We start from the raw sequence: 21,370 nt of genomic DNA on the forward strand, positions 1-21,370 counted from the left end.
ATACTTATATATAAGTATAATATATACAAATATATATAATTATGTTGTATGTGTATGAAATATTGCTACTTGAATTATAACTCTTCACTTTCACTTTTAATTCTTCTCTCTAGCTGGATGTCTTCTCTTGAGCCAGCCAAATCCACTCTCCCACTTGTCTCCTCTGATCTTTGCCCTGAAGCTATATGAATTATGTCCACAGACTTCTATTTTCTCTGCTTTCCTTTCGGGTTCTTCCAATGGGAAACCCAAGCAAGAGACTGGAGGAAGAGAGAAGTGTGAGGTCAGAATATTTATTTCTCTAGCTCATGAGATCACCTAGGGCCCTGAGAGTTGCTCACTGATCTTCTCAGTTATCTCCTTTACACTCTCTTTCTGGGTTCCCAGACCGTTCCCTCCCCAGATCCATTTGAGATTAGGGTAGACACCGCTTATCTGATAGTGACCCTACATTCCTACACTATTCCCTTAGTTTCCCTACACACTGCTCACGCTTTATAAGAAGTCCCTTTGTAAATAAACTCTCCTTGAATTATCCTATTTTGAACCTATTTCCTGTTAAGATTGACTCATATACCGTTGTTCATCATTGTACGTCCCTGACATGCATGTGGTCAAGGTTATTCCTTTGGTTTATTAGGGAAAGGAATTGTTATAGTTTACTTGACCATTTTTATTGTTCTTACAGAGTTTCATCATTGCCCCACAGGGAGTTTTTCTACCATAGAATAAGATATAGTTCCACTGTTCACCCTGTTTTCCAGTATGGAATGCACTTTTTTGTTTGTTTATAGTTTGTTTTTTCATTGAAATTTTGAGAAGAATGGAAGATGAAAGTAGAAGATAAAATGTGAAGATTCAAATCCCTATATTAAAACATAGCATCTTTTATCCTATATGTAAAGATTTTCATGAAAGAGAATTTTATAATGTTTCCTCTCATCCGTATACTGACTATTCTCTTGTAACTACATTTTTTTCTAAAATAAATTTTTTGAGTTGAAAGTTAAGCCTAGCTTTTGTTTGTCTGTTGATTTTAACTATAATATAATGTAGTTGAAATTTTAAAAGATTTTAATGTGAAAATAAGTAAAAATAAAATGTTCTCTTTAAAATATTAATTTCAGTAACAAAATTATATTAAATTTAACACTAACAATAAAGCATTTGTATAGGGATATTTTCTCTTCATACAACTTATGACACTATGAAAAACAATTAAAATCAATAAAAGATAAAATTCTACTTCCGTATTGTGTGACCTCTGTATTACTCTATTAGCAGGGGACAAAAATGCGAATCATCAAACAAATAGTCCTGGATCTTTTAAGGACTAGGCCTGTGGATATCTATAATCTTAGATGTTGGTTCTGATTGATGTTTCTTTCTGATCTCATCTACTTCACCATCACCAAGTAAAAATGAAGCCAGCACTGGAATTTGTGAAAAATAGTTCTTAGCCAGGAAATGTTTGTGTTTGATCTTGTGAATAAACAAGGGTTCATATCCCTGAAAAGAAAAGAAAATCAAATTCTATTAAATGTCACAAATATATTTTGCCACGTAAAAACACTTTTATGCCTCAGTGCCTTTACTTGTCAGTTCTTTCAGCCCAGAAAACATTATTCTCACTTTGTCCATCATCTTTCGGGGCTCAGCTTTTATGACGCTTTAATCTGGAAGCCTTTCTTGATTATCCCTCTGACCTCTCTAAGTCTAAACTAACCCTTCCTTCTTCCATACTTGCAAGCACTTTCATGTATTTTAATTGTAATATTTAGTTCATTCTGCCTTGAATTTCACTATTTACTTGCGAGTCTCTTCCATGATAATAAGGAAGACTCCTTAAAGATTCAAACTGGGTCTTTTTTTTTTTTTAAATATTTATTTATTTATTTTGGCTGCGCTGGGTCTTAGTTGCAGCACAAGGGATCTTTTTTCAGTTGTGGCACGTGGGCTTCTTAGTTGCAGCACTAGTTCCCCGATCAAGGATCGAACCTGGGCCCCTTCCATTGGGAGCGTGGAGTCTGACCCACTGGACCACCAGGGAAGTCCCTCAAACTGGGTCTTTTTCATACATGTGTGTCTTGGCACCATAAGGTAAAGAGTCAATCAATATTTTTGTGTGAATGCTCTTGCCACCTTAGTTCTCTTTAAATCTATTTCAATACTGATACAATTACCCACTTGAATTTTTTTTTCCAAAGTTAGTCCTTCCCTCTATATCTCCAGAGTTCAAAATAAAGATCACAATGGTGCTGTGACAACATAAGCTTCTCTTTAGTCACCCTTTTTACTACCTTAGATATAAGTCTAGGTAGGCATTCTCTTGTTTCTCTTCTCTGTTTCTCTTCTCTGTCTTCTAAACAGAAAATAATCTTCCTGCCTTTATCAAATCTTTGTGCCTTTCCATTTTTATTTGTTCATAATTAATTGTTAGGCTTCTTGTCTCTCCACAGCTATAGCAGCACTTTGAACTTTCTCCGTTATGCAGCTTTGCCACATTATAAGACAATCTGTTTTCTAATGAGAGGGGCACACTGCTAGTTGCCAACCCAATATTCATTCTCTCTTGTACTCATATTTAGAGGCCCGACTCTATATAGGGGCCTTATTTTGTATTTTGTGATGTGTTCAGCTTTCTTAGGATTTATTATAGCTAGGGGTGGCCATATGACAAGTTTCTGACATATATATGTGTGTGTGTGTGTGTGTGTATATATATATACACATACATATGTGTGTATGTGTATATATATATACACACATATATGGCATTAACATATATATTTACATATACACACATGTATATATGTACATTTTTTAAAAAGAAGTCATTGGATAAAGCTTACAGGGAAGCTTTTTAGGAGTGGGAAGACTCACCTGTCAAGTACCTTTAGGCTTTTGCCACATCTAGGAGGTGGATATAATGCAGAAGATGAAGTAGCTATCTGTCTCTAAGAGTACACAATCATTAGGATTAAAGCCAAAGGTTAAATATGGCTGAGGAAGAAGTTAGAAGGCCTGGGTTTCTGAGAGCATTGTGGAGCTACCATACAAGCCCCCAGATGCCAAACTCTGGATTCCTATTATATAAGACAACTAACCCCATATTTGATTAAATCATTATATTGCTTAGTCTGTTATTTGCAGCTAAACTCAAGCAACTGAAACAATGAAGTATTGTATCCATTACATTTCCTTGCTTTTCCCCAAGCACTTATCACAATATCCGGCAGATTCAAAAGCAAATTCTGGTTGAATTAATAAATACTGTCTAATCTCTTTATTAATCATTTTTGTTTTTTGGTTTTTTTGGGCTGCTTTGGGTCTTTGTTGCTGCGCATGGGCTTTCTCTAGTTGTGGCGAGCGGGGACTGCTCTTCGTTGTGGTGTGTGGGCTTCTCACTGCGGTGGCTTCTCTTGCTGTGGAGCACGGGCTCTAGGCGTGCGGGCTTCAGTAGTTGTGGCACGTGGGCTCAGTAGTTGTGGCTCGCGGGCTCTAGAGCGCAGGCTCAGTAGTTGTGGCATGTGGGATCTTCCCAGACCAGGGCTTGAACCCGTGTCTCCTGCATTGGCAGGCGGATTCTTAACCACTGAGTCACCAGGGAAGCCCCTCTTTGTTAATCTTAATTGACCCTTCTTTTCAACCAAATCACAAATACTACCTGTACCTCCTCCTAAAATTTGTTTCCTGAAAGGTTAGATATCTCCTTACTAAGCTATCTCCTTACTAAAGATCCTTCCATAGTGTCAAGTCAAGATAAAGAAAGCCCTGGAGAAAAGGAGCCAAAGGATGTGGCATTCTTAAAGAAAGCATTATGTAGAAATATCCTGGGCTTATTTTAAAGTTTCCTTTCTATGGTATATATGTATATATACACAATGGAATATTATTCAGCCATAAAAAAAGAATGAAATTCCACCATTAACAACAACACAGATGACCTAGAGTGTATTATACTTAGGGAAATAAGTCAGAGAGAGAAAGACAAATACTCTATATTATCACTTACATGTACAATCTAAAAAATAAAACAAATGTATATAACAAAACAGAAACAGAGTCACAGATATAGAGAAAAAACTAGTGGCTGCCAATGGGGAAAAGGAAGGCGGTGGGGCAAGATAGGAGTATGGATTAAGAGGCACAAACTACTGTGTATAAATAAATAAGCAACAAGAATATATTGTACAGCATAGGCAAATATGGCCATTGTTTTATAATAACTTTAAGTAGAGTATAATCTATACAAATATTGAATCACTGTGCTGTACACCTGAAATAACATAATATTATAAATCAGCTATACTTCAATTTTTTAAAAAAAGTTTCCTCTCTACAGACAAATTCACCAGGTCAAAATACTCATTTAACCTTATTCCAACACTTCTTAGCCCATACTTCATTCAAGAAATACTAACACATTTCTGTTATACAACATTAAACAAAACATGTAGAGAATTTTATAGGTTTTCAAAGTGCATAAATAAAGGCAAAAAGTAATCATTAAAGATGAGAATAGCACAATACGGTACATACAATAAAAGGAACAATAAGTAACTCTTAAAGAATAATATAATATGGAAAAATATCCAATATCCATTATCCCCATTTTATAGATGAGAAAATTGGGGCATTGAGACATTAACAAACTTGCCCAACTTCTCCCAGCTCATAAGTGATAGAGCCAGAATTCAAAGCTCTAATCTACTCTAATCCTTTATACCAATTTCATGTTTTTCGCTAACCTTTATAAAATTTTGCGAAGCAAAGAAGGCAGGTCTTAAGGTCTTGCAGATCGTTAGTGACAGGAATGGGGAAATACTGGGTCAGGTGTCTTGACTTTAAATCCACTATTGTCCTACTCTGGCCATTGCACACACCAGGAGAAACTGATCTGCCTCATATACAGTTCAAAGAACAGAAGTCTTTTTCCATGCTTTTCCTACAATTTGTATCATGATTGCAGGAGTCAAGATTATTTTAATTTTTGAGTATTTTTTTTACTCAATGAGACAGCAAATACTTCTGTGCATTTAGGAAATTCTGGAAATTACCACAAGACATAAACTATTCTTTAACTAGGCTGAATATTAATACTTAAAAGATTACACCAGCCCAAAACCATAAAAAGGCAATTTTTTTAGTTTGTCTGAAATGACAATTATATTTGAAGTCATTTCTTTGTTTACACTAGGGTTGCTTGGCGTAAATGGAGCTCTATTTACAGAAATTCAATAAGCTCCTGAAATTAGAAATGCATGTGAATAGAACATTTAATTTGATACTGCAGGAATTTGATTAAATACACAAAGGGAGTTGTGTGCATTAATTGAAGAAGCAGTGGAATATCAGCTTTGGGAATGAACTTCAATCCCACTATGGGTCCTATATGAAACACTATTGCTAGTATTGGCTAGGCTTTCAGTGATTAAATATTTATGAGGCAGCTTAGTTTACTAAATACAATATTTAACATAGCTTCAGTTTCTTGTTACCCTTTCCTTCAGTCCCTAGAGTAAAATTTTTCTTAGCCTGACTTCTAATGGAAAATTATTCAAAAAAGTTAAAAATTTAACTAGTTTCTCCTCTTTACTCCTTCCCCCTCCCTAATAAAAACACAGGCAGGAAATAGCATGATTCAAAATGACTATTATATTTGAAGTCATTTCTTTATTTTCCCTTAGCTGACATCTTGCATGGAATTAAAGTACAGCAATTTAATCAGTAGAAGGCAGAGAATCAATATCAGCTGTTGGGATCATAGGCTTGCTAAGTATAAATGGAGCTTTCTGGGAACTCATCAGGGACCCCTCAATTCTGTTCATCAAAATGTTTTACAGATTGCATCTTATAAATTACTGGAATTAAATGGTATTTAATTTTTACAGTGCTTTCCCCACTCCTAATTAGGTGGAAGCAAATGAAAAATGAAGCCTCAGAACTATACCCCATCAGTATGATTGCCATTTTGGGCACAAAATTATGAACAGAATTTATTTGAGAATCTACTGTGCTTTTAGGCAGACTTGTGATGATTAATCAAAGGACAGACTCTAGGTTTCAAAATACTTATCTGGTGATAATATTCATTTATTCATTCAACAAATACTTATTAATTCCCTAGTCTGTGACACTGTTGTAGGTATTAGAGATATAGGCACAAATAAACTAAACAATATCCCTGTTCTTACGGAATTTACTGTGGAACTAATGTGCTTGAACTTGCTATTATTAGGAGGGTCTGGTTTCATGTTAGGTACTTGAAAGACTTTCAGATGTCTTATCTTTACCTTTTATGTGTCTTAGCTTCCTTTCAATTTTAATCTCTGCCATACATACCATCCATATATTTTGTTACTGTTATCCATGGGTTCTCTGTTTCTTAATCCAATGGAAGTATTTAACTTATGCATGGAATGTAGTAAAAGGCAGTCAAGTTACCTCTAATAATTCCAATGACCAAATTAAGGTCCCAAATAAAGTTTGACCTCCTTACCTCTTCAACACTCTTTAGCTTGAGATGAGTAGTGCCTTCATCTTTGGTAAGAAGAATGCAGTTCCAGGGCGACCACTCCAAGGACTTATCCCACCTGACCATGACCAGATCATTGAGATCGTTCCAGGCGCTGAGCACTGACTGGGATGCCCAGATGTTCTCAGTCAGGTACTGAATATCTTGTAGCTGCATGTCAAAACATTTGTGAAAAACAATGTTTTCTTCTAAACATAAAATTTAAAATTATTCTATTACTTGAGAAAACACATTATACTGAGTATATTTTTTAAAGGAAAACATTATTCATGAGGTTTTCTGTGCACATAGCTTCTTATTTCTCATCAAATCTCTGCTCATTCTGCCCAAACCATGTTACCAGTCTCACAGTCATGACTGCATCTTTAACCCAGAGTAAGCTGTGTATATTTCTTCCAGTATGCTAATTTTACCTTACATTTATATGGTATTAAGTACTTTTCAAAATTCATTAGTAACTATCATCTTATCCTCAGGGTTACTGCAGATCATTCTATTCCCATTTTACAAATGAGGAAATTAAGATTTAATAAAGAATAAGTAATTCGCTTAGTGTTATTAAAAACTTCATTGTTTTAATGAAAAAAGAGGGAAAAGGGAAGAAATGAAATAACTGTTTTAAAACTTTTTTAAAAAAATTTAAACCATATTAGCTAAAGCTCTTGAAATGACTTTTTGTCAGAAGGTCTGCATATTAAACTTAGAATTGCCAGAGAGGCAAGCTTCACAAAGAATAAACATAGGAAGAAGAACCATTATTTTCATAGGTTTGGATGGGAAAGCAGAAATCTTTTCTGTAAAATCAATGGACAAATTTCATCCGTGACTGGCAACATTTACTGATCATACCTGCATCAGGAAAGCAATTTTAGAATCATCTTCATAATCAGCTTCTGAATAGTAAAGTCGTTGAAGTAAACATTTGTACTTCAAACATGATTCTCGTTTTTGAGTCTCATTGTCAAGGTTAATGCAGTGACGACAGCGGTAAGTGTGGTGTGAGGTGGATGATACAGCAAACTCTGTAGAAGGCAAATACAGCTGGCAACTGAGGCAAAAGTAAATCTTCTTATAAAACTTCAGTGGGTCTTGAGGGACCTAAATGAAAGAAAGAAAGGAAAGAAAGGAAAGGAAGGAAGGAAGGAAGGGAGGAAGAAAGAAAGAAAGAAAGGAAGAAAGAAAGAAAGAAACTATAACAGCCAGGCCAAATGCTAAGGGCTAATTTACCTTAGAATGAGATAAAAAGTTGGTTAATTTTAAAGTCATATTTTTTCCTTAACTTCCTACTCTATGCAAAATTTAAATTTCAAGTAGTATTCATTTACCCTGCCAAAATATTAAAAATCTCTATTATTCATAAACTTTTAGATATACATGGTAAAATCACCTAGAAAATTAACTGACTGAAAAAAATGAGTAGGTAGAGGCTTTGAGTTGCAATAGTAAGAAAACTTTCCAAGAAGAAAAGAAAAGAAAGTGCTTTGGCACTTATATTTCAGAATTTAGATTTTTGGTGCTATGCTGTGTTAATTATTTTTACAGGCAATAGCTAGATTCACATAGAAATAAAAGCTCACTAAACCAAGTGTGTTCTCTTTTCATTTATCTTAACACTAAATTTAGATTGGCTCAATTATCAATATTCAAAATTTGAAACTCTGCATTATATGGTAGTTCTATTTTTAATTTTTTGAGGAACCTCCATAATGTTACATTTCCACTAACAGTGCACAAGGATTCCCTTTTTTCCACATCCTTGCCAACACTTGTTACCCTTTGTCTTTTTGAGTAGACATTTTAACTTTGGTGAGATGACATTTCACTGTGCTTTTGATTTGCATTTCTTTGATTAGTGACAATGAGCACTTTTTCATGTACATGTTGGCCATTTGTATGTCTTCTTTGGGAAAATGTTTATTCAGGTCCTTTGCCCATTTTTAAATTGGATTAAAATTATTTTGTCATTGAGTTGTACATTTTGTTTTTGATACTAACTCATTGGATAAATGGTTTGCAAATATTTTCTCCCATTCCATAGGTTGCTTTCATTTTGTTGAATTCTTTCCTTTGTTGTGCAAAAACTTTTTAGGTTGATACAATCCCATTTGTCTATTTTTGCTGTTGTTGCCTTTGCTTTTGGTGTCATGAGCAAAAATTTGTTGCCAAAGCCAATGTCAAGAAACTTTTCCTCTATGTTTTCTTCTAGTAGATTTACAGTTTCAGGTCTTACATTTAAATAATTAATCCATTTTGAGTCAATTTTTGTATGTGGTGTGAGATAAGGGCCCAATTTCATTTTTTTTGCATGTGGCTGTCCAGTTTTCCCAACACCATTTATTGAAGAGACTGTCCTTTCCCCGTTGTGTATTCTTGGCTCCTTTGTTGTAAATTAATTGACCATATAAGTATGGGTTAATTTCTGGGCTCTTGATTCTGTTTCATTGATCTATGTGTCTGTTTTTATGCCAATAATATACTGTTTTGATTACTATAGCATTGTAATATAGTTTGAAATCAGGAAGCGTGATGCCTCCAGCTTTGCTCTTCTTTCTCAAGATTGCTTTGGTTACTCTGGGTCTTTTCTGTTTCCATACAAATTTTAGGATTTTTTTTTTCTATCTCTGTGAAAAATGCCATTGGAATTTTGATAGGGATTGCACTGAAGCTGTAGATCACTTTGGGTAGTATGGACATTTTAACAATATTAATCCTTCCAAAAATTTCTTAAATACAAAACAAACAATAAAAGCATGATCCATTTTAAAAATGAACAAATTGAACATCATCAAAACAAAAACTTCTGCTGTTAGAGATACGGTTAAAAGAATAAAAAGACAAGCCACAGACTGAGAAAATATTTGCAAATCATGTATCTTACAAAGGACTTACATGCAAAATATATTAAAAATTTCAATAATGAGAAAATAAACAACTCAACTGAAAAAATGGGAGTGACAAAAGATATGTGGAGACACTTCACCAAAAAGATATATGGATGGCAAAAACGTGCATGAAAAGATGCTTCATATTATTACTCATCAGGAAGATGCAGATTAAAATACTACACACCTATTAGAATTCCAAAAATGAAATAGAAGCTGACAATACCAAGTGCTGACAAGGATGCAAAGCAACTGGAACTCTCATACATTGCAGATGGGGTGCAACATGGTATAATCAGTTTGGAAAAATGTTTGGCAGTCTTTATGAAGGTAAATATGCATTTACCATATGACTCAACAACCCCACTTCCTAGGTATTTAACCCCAAACAACCAACTTACACAAAAACTCACAATTGAGTGTTCGTAGTGACTTTATTCACAAAAGCCCCAAACTCTAAACAATTTAATGTCCTACAATTGTAAATAGATAAACTCTGGTACACCCAGACCATAAAAATATTATTCAGTTATAACAAAAAACTAATGATACATTGAAAAAATATGGGTGAATATCAAATACAATATGCTAAATGAAGGAAGCCAGTCTCGAAAGACTACAGGCATACCTTGGAGATATTGCAGGTTCAGTTTCAGACCACTGAAGTAAAACGAATAATAGCAATAAAGCAAGTCACACGAATATTTTTGTTTCCCAGTGCATATAAAGTTATGTTTACACTATACTGTAGTCTGTTAAATGTGCATTAGCATTAAGTCTAAAAAAACAATGTACATAATTAAAAATACTTTATTACTTAAAGATGCTATCATCTGAGTCTTCTTTTTTCTGGTGAAGAGTCTTGCCCCCCTTAAGGGCTACTGACTGGTCAGGGTGATGATTGCTGAAGTTTGGGGTAGCTGTGGCAGCTTCTTAAAATAAGACAACAATCAAGTGTGCTGCACTGATTGACTCTTCCTTTCATTATGCTAACGGTTTCTCAGTAGCATGCAATACTGTTTGACAGCATTTTACCCACAGTAGAACTTCTTTCAAAATTGGATGACTCCTCTCAAACCTTGCCACTGCTTCATCAACTAAGTTTATGTAATATTCTAAATCATTTGTTGTGATTCCAACAATCTTCACGGCATCTTCACCAAAAGTAGATTCCATTCCAATAAACCACTTTCTTTGCTCAGCCATAAGAAGCAACTCCTCATTTATTAAAGTTTTATCATGAGTTGGAGCAATTCAATTACATCTTCAGGCTCCAGTTCTAATTCTAGTTCTCTTGCTATTCTCACCACAACTGCAGTTACTTCCTCCACTAAAGTCCTGAATCCATCAAAGTCATCCATGAGGGATGGAATAAACTTCTTCCAAACTCCTGTTAATGTTGATATTTTGACCTCTTCCCATTGGTCACAAATGCTCTTAATGGCATCTAGAATTATGAATCCTTTCCAGAAGGTTTTCAATTTACTTTGCCCACATCCATCAGAGGAGTCATTATCTATGGCAGCTATAGCCTTATGAAATGTATTTATTTATTTTTAAAAATTATTGAAATATAGTTGATGTACAATATTATGTTAGTTTCAGATGTTCTACATAATGATTTAACATTTGCATACAATATGAAATGATCATCTGGATAAGTCTAGTAACCACCTGTCCCAGTACAAAGTTATTACAATATTATTGACCATATTCCTTATGCTGTATATTATCTCCCTGTGACTTATTTACTACATAACTAGAGGTTTGTACCTCCTAATCCCCTTCAACTATTTCACCCCCCCGACCCTCTTACTTCTGGCAATCACCTGTTCGTTCTCTGTATCTACGAGTCTCTTTTCGTTTTGCTTTGTTTTTTTATTTTTTAGATTCTACATATAAGTGAGGTTGTGCAGTATTTTTCTTTCTCTGACTTATTTCACTTAGCATAATACCCTCTAGATCCATCCATGTTGTAGCAAATGGTAAGATCTCATCTTTATGGCTAATACTTCATTGTGTGTGTGTTGGTGTATATATATATATATATATATATATATATATATATATATATATATACACACACATACCACATCTTCTTTATCCATTTGTCTATCAATAGATAATTAGCTTGCTTCCATATCTTGGCTTTTATAAACAGTGCTTCAATGAACACTGGAATACATACATCTTTTCAAATTAGTCTTTTTGTTTTCTTTGGGTAAATACACAGAAGTGAAATTGCTGGGTTACATGGCAGTCCTATTTTTAATTTTTTGAGGAATCTCCACATTGTTTTCCATAGCGGCTGTACCAATATAAATTCTACCAACAGTGCACAAGGGTTCCCTGTTCTCCGTTTCCTCACCAACCTTTGTTATTTGTTGTCTTTTTGATGATGGCTCTTCCACAGGTGTGAGGTGATAGCTCATGGTGGTTTTTATTTGCATTTCCCCGATGATTAGTGATGTTGAGCATATTTTCACGCGTCTGTTGGCCATCTGTATGTCTTCCTTGGAAAAACGTCTATTCAGGTCCTATGCCCATTTTTAATCCTGTTGTTTGTTTTTGATGTTGGGTTGTATGCATTCTTTGTATATTTTGGATATTAACCTCTTATTAGACATTTCATTTGGAAATATCTTTTTGCATTCAGTATGCTGCCTTTTCATTTTATCGATAGTTTCATTCACTGTGCAAAAGATTTTTAGTTTGATGTCCTCCCATTCACTTACTTTTGGCTTTGTTTCCCTTGCCTGAGGACATGTATCCAAAAAATACTTCTAAGACCGATGTCAAAGAGCATACTGCCTAGGTTTTCTTCTAAGAGTTTTAAGGTTTCAGGTTTTACATTTAAGTCTTTATTCCATTAAGTTGATTTTTGTATTTGGTGTGATAAAGTAGTCCAGTTTGATTCTTTTGCATGTGGCTGTCCAGTTTTCCCAACACCATTTATTGAAGAGACTGTCTTTTCCCCCAGTGTGTTTTCTTGCCTTCTTTGTCACAGATTAATTGTCCATATAAATGTGGGTTTGTTTCTGGGCTCTGTATTCTGTTCCACTGATCTATGGATCTGTTTCTGTGCCAGTACCATACTGTTTTGATTACTGTAGCTTTGTAGTACACTTTGAAGTCAAGGAGCATGATACCTCCAGCTTTGTTCTTCTTTCTCAAGATTGTTTTTACTATTCAAAGTCTTTTGTGTTTCCATACACATTTTAGAACTGTTTTTTCTAGTTCTGTGGAAAATGCCCTTGGAATTTTGAAAGTGGTTGCATTAAATCTGTAGATTGCCTTGGATATTATGTAATTTTAACAATATTAATTCTTCCATTTGTTTATGTCATCTTCAATTTCTCTCATCAATGTCATAGTTTTCTGAGTTCAAGTTTTACCTCGTTGGTTAGACTTATTCCTAGATATTGTATTCTCTTTGATGTAATTATAAATGGGATTGTTTTCTTAATTTCTCTTTCTGAGAGTTTGTTATTAGTGTATAGATATGCAACAGATTTCTGTATATTAATTTTGTATCCTGCAACTTTACTGAATTCATTGATGAATTCTAATAGCTTTTCGGTGTTATCTTTAGGATTTTCTCTACACAGTATCATGTCATCTGCAAATAGTGATAGTTTTACTTCCTTCTTTCCAATTTGAATTCCCTTCATTTCTTTTTCTTGTATGATTACTGTGGTTAGGATTGCCAATACTATGTTGAATAAAAGTGGCAAGAGTGGGCATCCTTGTCTTGTTCCTGATCTTAGAGGAAATGCTTTCAGCTTTCCACTATTGAATATGATGTTGGTTGTAGGTTTGTCATATATGGCCTTTATTATGTTGAGGTATGTTCCCTCTATACCCACTTTGTTGAGAGTTTTTATCACAAATGAATGTTGAAGTTTGTCAAAGCTTTTTCCGCATCTATTGAGTTGATCTTATAATTTTCATTCTTCAATTTGTTAATGTGGTGTATCACACTGATTTGCAACATTGAACCATTCTTGCATCCCAGAGATAAATCCCACTTGATCATGGTGTATGATCCTTCCAGTGTGTTACTGAATTCGGTTTGCTAACATTTTGTTGAGGACTTCTGCATCTATGTTCATCAGTGATATTGGCATGTAATTTTCAGTGATGTCTTTGTCTGGTTTCAGTATCAGGGTGATGCTGGCCTCATAGAATGAGTTTGGAAGTATTCCTTCCTCTTCAGTTTTTTGGAGTAGTTTGAGAAGGACAGATGTTAACTCTTCTTTAAATGTTTGGTAGAATTTCCTGTGAAGCAGTCTAGTCCTGAACTTTTATTTGTTGGGAGTTTTTGATTACTGATTCAATTTCATTACTGGTAATCGGTCTGTTCATATTTTCTATTTCTTCCAGGTTCAGTCTTTGGAGATTTTATGTTTCTAGGAATTTATCCATTTCTTCTAGGTTGTCCACTTTATTGGTGTGTAATTGTTCATAAGAATCTCTTATGATCCTTTAATTTCTGTGGCGTTGGTTGTAACTTCTCTTTCATATCTGATTTTATTGATTTGGCCCCTCGTTTTTTCTTGATGAGTCTGGCAAAAAGTTTATCAATTTTGTTTATCTCTTCAAAGAACCAGTTCTTAGTTTCATTGATATTAGTCTCTATTTATTTCTGCTCTGATCTGTATTATTTCTTTCCTTCTACTAACTTTAGGTTTTGTTTGTTCTTCTTTTTCTAGTTCCTTTAGGTGTAATGTTAGGTTGTTTATTTTGAGATTTTTCTTATTTCCTGAGGTAGGCTTGTATCACTATCAGCTTCCCTCTTAGAACTGCTTCTGCTGAATCCCATTGATTTTGGGTCATTGTCTTTCCATTTTTATTGTCTCCACATATTTTTTTTTATTTCCTCTTTGATTTATTCAGTGACCCATGTTTAGCAGCATATTATTTAACCTCCAAATGCTTGTGCTTTTTGTAGTTTTTTTTTTCTTGCAGTTGATTTCTAGTCTCATAGCACCGTGGTTGGAAAAGATGCTTGATATGATTTCAATCTTCTTAAATTTATTGAGACTTGTTTTGTGGCCTAGCATGAAATCTATCCTGGAGAATGTTCCATGAGCACTTCAAAAGAATGTGCGTTCTGCTGCTTTTGGATGGAATGTTTTATATATATATATATATATATTCATTAAGCCATTTGGTCTAACGTGTCGTTTAAGGCCAGTGTTTCCTTATTGATTTTCTGTCTGGATGATCTGTCCATTGATGGAAGTGGTGTGTTAAAATCCTCTACTATTATTGTGTTATTGTCAATTTCTCCCTTTTACGTTTATTGATATTTGTTTTATGTACTTAGGTAATCCCATGTTGGGTGCATATATAATTGTTATATTCTTATTGGATTGATTGCTTTATAACTATGTAATGTCCTTTGTCTCTTGGAACAGTCTTTGTTTTAAAGTCTATTTTTTAAAATAAATTTATTTATTTGTTTGTTTGTTTGTTTATTTATTTAGTTTTGGCTGAGTTGGGTCTTTGTTGCTGCGCACAGTCTTTCTCTAGTTGCAGCGAGCAGGGGCTACTCTTTGTTGCAGTGTGCAGGCTTCTCATTGCGGTGGCTTCTTTTGTTTCAGAGCACAGGCTCTAGGCGTGCGGGCTTCAGTAGTTGTGGCTCACGGGCTCTAGAGCGCAGGCTCAGTAGTTGTGGCATACGGGCTCAGTTGCTCCGCAGAATGTGGGATCTTCCTGGACCAGGGCTCGAACCTGTGTCCCCTGCATTGGCAGGCAGATTCTTAACAACTGTGCCACCAGGGAAGCCCTTAAAGTCTATTTTTGTCTGATTTAAATATTGCTACCCCAGCTTTCTTTTTGCTTTCATTTGCCTGGAATACCCTCTTCCATCCCTTCACTCTCAGTCTGTCTGCTTCTTTAAATCTGAAGTAAGTTTCTTGTAAGCAGCATATACACGGGTCTTGGGGTTTTTTTTGTCCATTCAGCCATTCCATGTCTTTTAATTGAAGCATTTAGTCCATTTACATTTAAAGAAATTATTGATAGGAATGTACTTATAACCATTTTGTCCACTGTTTTCTGGTTGTTGTGTAGTCTTTTACTGTTGTTTTTGTTGTTCCTTTCTTTTTTTGCTCTCTTCCCTTATGATTTGATGACTACCTTTAGTGTTATGTTTGGATTGTTTTCTCTTTTGTGTGTGTATCTATTATAGGTATTTGTTTTGTGGTTACCATGAGGTTCATATATAACAACACATATATTTTATGTTGATGATCTCTTAAGTTCAAACACATTCTAATAACCCTGCATTTTTACTTCACTACCCACCACTGCCATGTTTAGTATTTTTGACATCATATTTTACATCTTTTTGTTCTGTATATCCCTTAACTACTTATTGTGGATATAGATGATTTTACTACTTTTGTCTTTTAACCTTCCTACTAGCTTTATAAGTGGTTGATCTCCTCTCTTTACAGTATGTTTCCCTTTACCAATGAGACCTTTCCTTTTATAATTTTCATATTTCTAGTTGTGGTCTTTTCTCTTCTGCTCAAAGAAGTCCCTTTAACATTTCTTGTAAAGGTGGTTTAGTGATGCTGAATTCTTTTAGCTTTTGCTTGTCTATAAACCTCTATCTCTCTTTCAAATCTGAACAATAGCCTTGCCAAGTTGAATATTCTTGGTGGTATGTTTTTCCCCATCATCACTTCAAATATATTGTGCCAATCCCTTCTGGCTTGCAAAGTTTCTGCTGAAAAGTCAGCTGATAGTATTATGAGACTTTCCTGGTATATTACTAGTTGATTTTCTCCTGCTGCTTTTAAGATTCTTTGTCTGTCTTTAATTTTTTCCATTTAAATTATAATGTGTCTTAATGTGAATATCTTTGGGTTCATCTTGTTTTGAGGCTCTCTGTGCTTCCTGAACCTGGATGTCAGTTTCCTTTCCCAGGTTAGGGAAGCTTTAAGCTATTATTACTTCAAATAAGTTCTCTGCCTCTTTCTCTCTCTCATCACCTTTTGGGACCCCTATAATGTGGATGTTAGTATGCTTGATGTTGTCCCAGAGGTCTCTTAAACTATCCTCATTTTTTTTAATTCCTTTTTTTCTTTTTTTTTCCGTTGAGCTTGGGTGATTTTTCACTACTCTGTCTTCCAGTTTGCTGATCATTTCCTCTGTATCACCTAATCTACTGTTGATTCTTCCTAGTGTATTTTTTATTTCAGTTATTGTATTCTTAAGCGCTGTTTGGTTCATCTTTATATTTCCTAACTCTTTGTTAAACTTCTCACTGTGTTCATCCATTCTTTCTCTGAGTTCATTGAGCATCTCTATGATCATTACCTTGAACTGTTTATTGGGTAGATTTCTTATCTTCACTTATTTAGTTTTTTCTGAGGTTTTGTCTTGTGCCTTCGTTTGGAACATATTCCTCTGTCTCCTCATTTTGCCTAATTCTCTGTATTTATTTCTATGTATTAGGTAGTTATGTTTCCCAATCTTGGAAACATGGACTTACATAGGAGATGTCCTGTGGAGCCAAGCAGCACATTCCCCTCTGGTCACCAGAGCTATATACTCTAAAAGTGGCCCCTGTGTGGGCTGCATGGGCTCTTCTGTGTGGCAGGGCCAACTACTGTGGTCATGCTGTTAGGCAGGGCTGGCCTCTGGCCCTGTTGGCTGCCAGGCCCTGCCTCGTGTGGTGGCTGCCAGCCCACTGGTTGGCTGGTAAGCCCCTGGTGCTAATAGACTAGAGGGAGGACTCCAAAATGGCGCTTGACAGCATCAGTGTCTTCTGTGGTAGAATGAGCTTCCAAAATGGCTGCCTCTAAGGTCTATGTCCCCAGAGGGAGTCCCAGCTGCCTCCTGCATCGCCAGGAGGCTCTCCAAGATCAGCAAGTGGGTCTGACTCAGGTTCCTCTCAAATTGCTGCCTCTGCGCTGGGACTCAGAGCATGTGAGATTTTGTGCATGCCCTTTAAGAGCAGAGTCTCTGTTTTCTACAGCCCTCTAGCTTTCCCATATGCAAGCTCTACTTGCCTTCAAAGCCAGATGTTCTGGGGGCTCGTCTTCCTGGTGCAGAACCCCTGGGCTGGGGAGCCCAATGGTGGGTTCGGACCCTTCACTCCTTGGAAAGAACCTCTGCAATTGTGATTATCCTCCCACTTTATGGGTCACCTACCCAGGGGTGTGGGTCTTGACTCTACCACATCTCTATCCCTCCTACCCTTCTCCTTAAGGTTCCTTCTTTACATCTTTGGTTGTGGGAAATCCTTTCTGATCATCTTTAGGTTGTTCTCATAGATAGTTGTTCTGTAAATAGTTGTAATTTTGCAGGGAGGAAGTGAGCTCAGGCCTTCCTACTCTGCCATCTTGGCCACATTTCTTCATGAAATGTATTTCTTAAATAATAAGACTTGAAAGTCAAAATTACTCCTTAATCCACAGGCTGCAGAATGAATGCTATGTTAGCAGGCATGAAAACAAAATTAATCTCATTGTACATCTCCATCTGAGCTCCTTCATGACCAGGTTCATTGTCAATAAGCAGTAATATTTTGAATGGAATCTTCTTTTTCTGAGCAGTAGGTCTCAACAGTGGGCTTAAAATATTAACTAAACCATTGTAGGAAAGAGATGTGCTGTCATACAAACTCTGTTGTTGCATTTATAGAGCACAGGCAGAGTAGCTTGGGCATAATTCTTAAGGACCCTAGAATTTTCAGAATAGTGAATGAGCACTGGCTTCAACTTAAAGTCACCAGCTGCATTAGCCCCTAACATGAGAGTCAGCCTGTTCTTTGAAGCTTTGAAGCCAGGAATTCACTTCTTCTCTACAGCTAGGAAAGTCCTAGATAGCATCTTCTTGCAATATAAGGCCATTTCATCTATACTGAAAATCTGCTGCGTAGTGTAGCCACCTTCATTATTTTAGCTAGAACTTCTGGATACCTTGCTGCTTCTGCATTAGCACTTTCTATTTCACCTTGCACTTTTATGTTATGGAGATAGCTTCTTTCCCTAAACCTCATGAACCAACCTCTGCTGGATTGAAACTTTTCTTCTGCAGCTTTCTTACCTCTCTCAACCTTCATAAAAATAAAGAGAGTTAGGGCCTTGCTCTGGAAGAGGCTTTGGCTTATGGAAATGTCATGGCTGGTTTGATCTTCTATCTAGATCACTCAAACTCTCTCCATATCCGCAATAGGGCTGTTTCACTTTCTTAGCACTCATGTGTTCACTGAAGTAGCACTTTTAATTTCCTTCAAGAACTTTTCCTTTGCATTTACAAGTTGACTAACTATTTAGTGCAAGAGGCTTAACTTTTGGCCTATCTCAGCTTTTGACAAGCCTTCCTCACTAAGTTTAATCATCTCTAGCTTCCAATTTAAAGGGAGAGGTGTGCAACTCTTCCTTTCACTTGAACTCTTAGAGGCTGTTGTAGGGTTATTAATTGGCCTAATTTCAATAATGTTGTGTCTCAGGGGATAGGGAAACCTGAGGAGAGGGAGAGAGTTGGAAGTACCACCAGTTGGTGGAGCAGTCAGGACACACACACATCAATTAAGTCTGCTGTTTTATGTGGGTGAGGTCCATGGTGCCCCAAAACAATTACAATAGTAACATCAAAGATCAGTGACCACAGATCACCGTAACAAATATATCAATAATGAAAAAGCCTGAAACATTCTGAGAATTACCAAAATGTGACACAGAGACACAAAGTGAGCAAATACTGTTGGAAAAATTGTGCCAACAGACTTGCTCAATGCAGGGTTGTCACACCTTCAATTTGTAAAAAAAAAAAAAAAAAAAAGAAAAAAGAAAAAACACACACACACAGTATCTGCAAAGCTCAGTAAAGTGAAGTGCAATAAGACATGGTATACTTGTACATAGCATATCATTCCATTTATGTGACACTCTAGGTTAGGTATAACTATAGAAATAAAATTCTGATCAGTGTTTGCCAAGGGTTAGGTAGCCAGGTGAAGGGCTGATTACAAAGTAGCAGCATGAGGGAATTTGGGGGAGGTGATAAGACTATTTTTTATCTTGATTGTGCTGTTGGCTGTTGATTACATGACTCTGAATTTGTCAAAACTCACCAAAAAGATTGAATTTTACCAAAGGTAAATTTAAAAAGTGAATAAAATGATACAATGTTATATGAATGTATAGAATATTAAATTCTATTATACTACTGCAAGCATATAAAAACTGAGTAAGTCTATAGAAGACTAAAAGGTAGCTTGGAAAAATGAAACACCGATGTGAATAAGAAATAATTCAATGGTCAACTCTTCTCTTGAACTTTTGTTATATTTTGAAATTATCTTGCAATACAGTTAAGTTTCAAAACTTCATTAAAAAGAAAGAATATAAGAAACAATTTTAATTTTTCTAAAAATTTTGACTAAATATTGAGATTTTGTTTGTTAAAAAAGCAAAATACATGTTTAGTCAGCTTCTTAAATAGATTATTAGTCTAAACATAATCACTGAAACAAAACGCTGTTTCAAATTCTTTAGTAAATCCCCCCAAAACTTTACTAAAGGTGTTTTAAATAGTTTTGCAAAGTGAGAAGGCAATAAGGCACTTATCTTGGCTTTAGAGAGAAAAATCCCCAAAGAAGCCTAAACGGGTTAGAGTTGGAAAAGGTAGTTTAATTCAAATACATGTTACATTTGAAGTTCTCGCAGGATATCTATGTGTATCTGTTCAGTAATAATTAAAACTCCGTCATAAGTATTATAAAGGAACACAAACAGGTGCATGTAGAATCTCAGATATGAAGAGTTTAACTCTCTCTGAGGCCTAATGAAGGAGGGTATATGTGAATTGAGTCTTAGAAAATGAAGAGGAGTTGGCTGGGTAAAGTAGGGGACAGCATTCCAAGTAGAAGCAACAGTACATGGAAAAGCATGATGGCGTGAGAGATCATGATGTGTTCCACACACTGTAATATTCAACTGGATATTTAATCCAGAGAGTAGGAGAGAATTCAAGCTTGGAAATACAAACAGAAAAATTTAAATGATTCATTTATCAACATAAAAAATATCATTCAAAGGAGATTTCACCAATAAGATGGTCTTCCACATGGACCCCTAGTAAAGTATTAAAGCAAAATCTGCATATACTTCAACTTACTATAGCACATCTTAGAATTTTGATAAAGGAATACAGGGAAGAAAAGGTAGAGTACCTTAAGGTGTCTTGCAACTTCTGGATTAAACAGAGGTGTTTTGATGTAATGAAAAAAGAGTGTTGCAATCCTTTTTCTGAGTCCTTCAAGGTTCTCATGTTTGACTCCTCTCATCGTAAGGTCAACCTCCCTGTCAATCAATTCTAGAATTTCCTGAGTCAGTTTACATTCATGTTCCTGTGTAAAACACAACCATATTCAGTATAGAATTTTAAAAATCACTAATTAGTTTTTAAAATTATCACCCAAACAAACTGAAAACTAGACTCCAAAAGTAACGAAACATTGCTGACATAAGTATAAATTGGTGCCACTAATTTAGAAAAAATTTTGACATTATCTAGTAGAACTTAAGATATGCATAATCTACAACCCAGCAATTCTACTTTAAGTGCTTTAAAAAATGTGTACAGAGTCATCGTTCACACCAGCTCAAAATTAGAAACAACTAAATATCCATAAATAAATTGATTACATAAATAATGATGGCTTATTCATACAGTAGAGTATTATCTGATATATGGACATGAATTAACTAGAGCTATATACAGTAACAAGTTTCAATCTTACAAATTAATGTTGAGCAAATGAAGCAAGGCACAAAGTAATACATACAGTCTCATTCCATTTAAATAAAATCCAAAAATAAACAACACTAGACCGTATTATTTAGAGATGTATACAGAGGTGGTAACTATGAAGAAAAATCAAGGAAATGACTACCATGAAAGTCTGTATGGTAATTACTTTTAG

The 21,370-nt window shown here is 35.3% G+C and overlaps 1 protein-coding gene across 3 annotated transcripts in view; it reads right to left on the minus strand.

Annotated features, from left to right (window-relative positions):
• Positions 1-1,207: 1,207 nt before the first annotated feature.
• IQUB (IQ motif and ubiquitin domain containing) overlaps positions 1,208-21,370 on the minus strand; it is a 64,410-nt gene continuing 44,247 nt past the window's right edge. For all 3 annotated transcript variants that reach the window (XM_068550076.1, XM_068550074.1, XM_068550075.1), the window contains 4 exons: positions 20,618-20,794; positions 7,388-7,636; positions 6,503-6,688; positions 1,208-1,509 (listed from right to left, as the gene is read on the minus strand). In XM_068550076.1, the coding sequence (XP_068406177.1) occupies positions 1,327-1,509; positions 6,503-6,688; positions 7,388-7,636; positions 20,618-20,794 (795 nt within the window). In that variant the 3' untranslated portion in view covers positions 1,208-1,326. The remainder of the gene's footprint in view (positions 1,510-6,502; positions 6,689-7,387; positions 7,637-20,617; positions 20,795-21,370) is intronic.

The sequence above is a fragment of the Eschrichtius robustus genome, chromosome 8 (assembly GCF_028021215.1).
Source record: "Eschrichtius robustus isolate mEscRob2 chromosome 8, mEscRob2.pri, whole genome shotgun sequence".
In the NCBI taxonomy this organism is placed as follows: Eukaryota; Metazoa; Chordata; class Mammalia; order Artiodactyla; family Eschrichtiidae; genus Eschrichtius; species Eschrichtius robustus.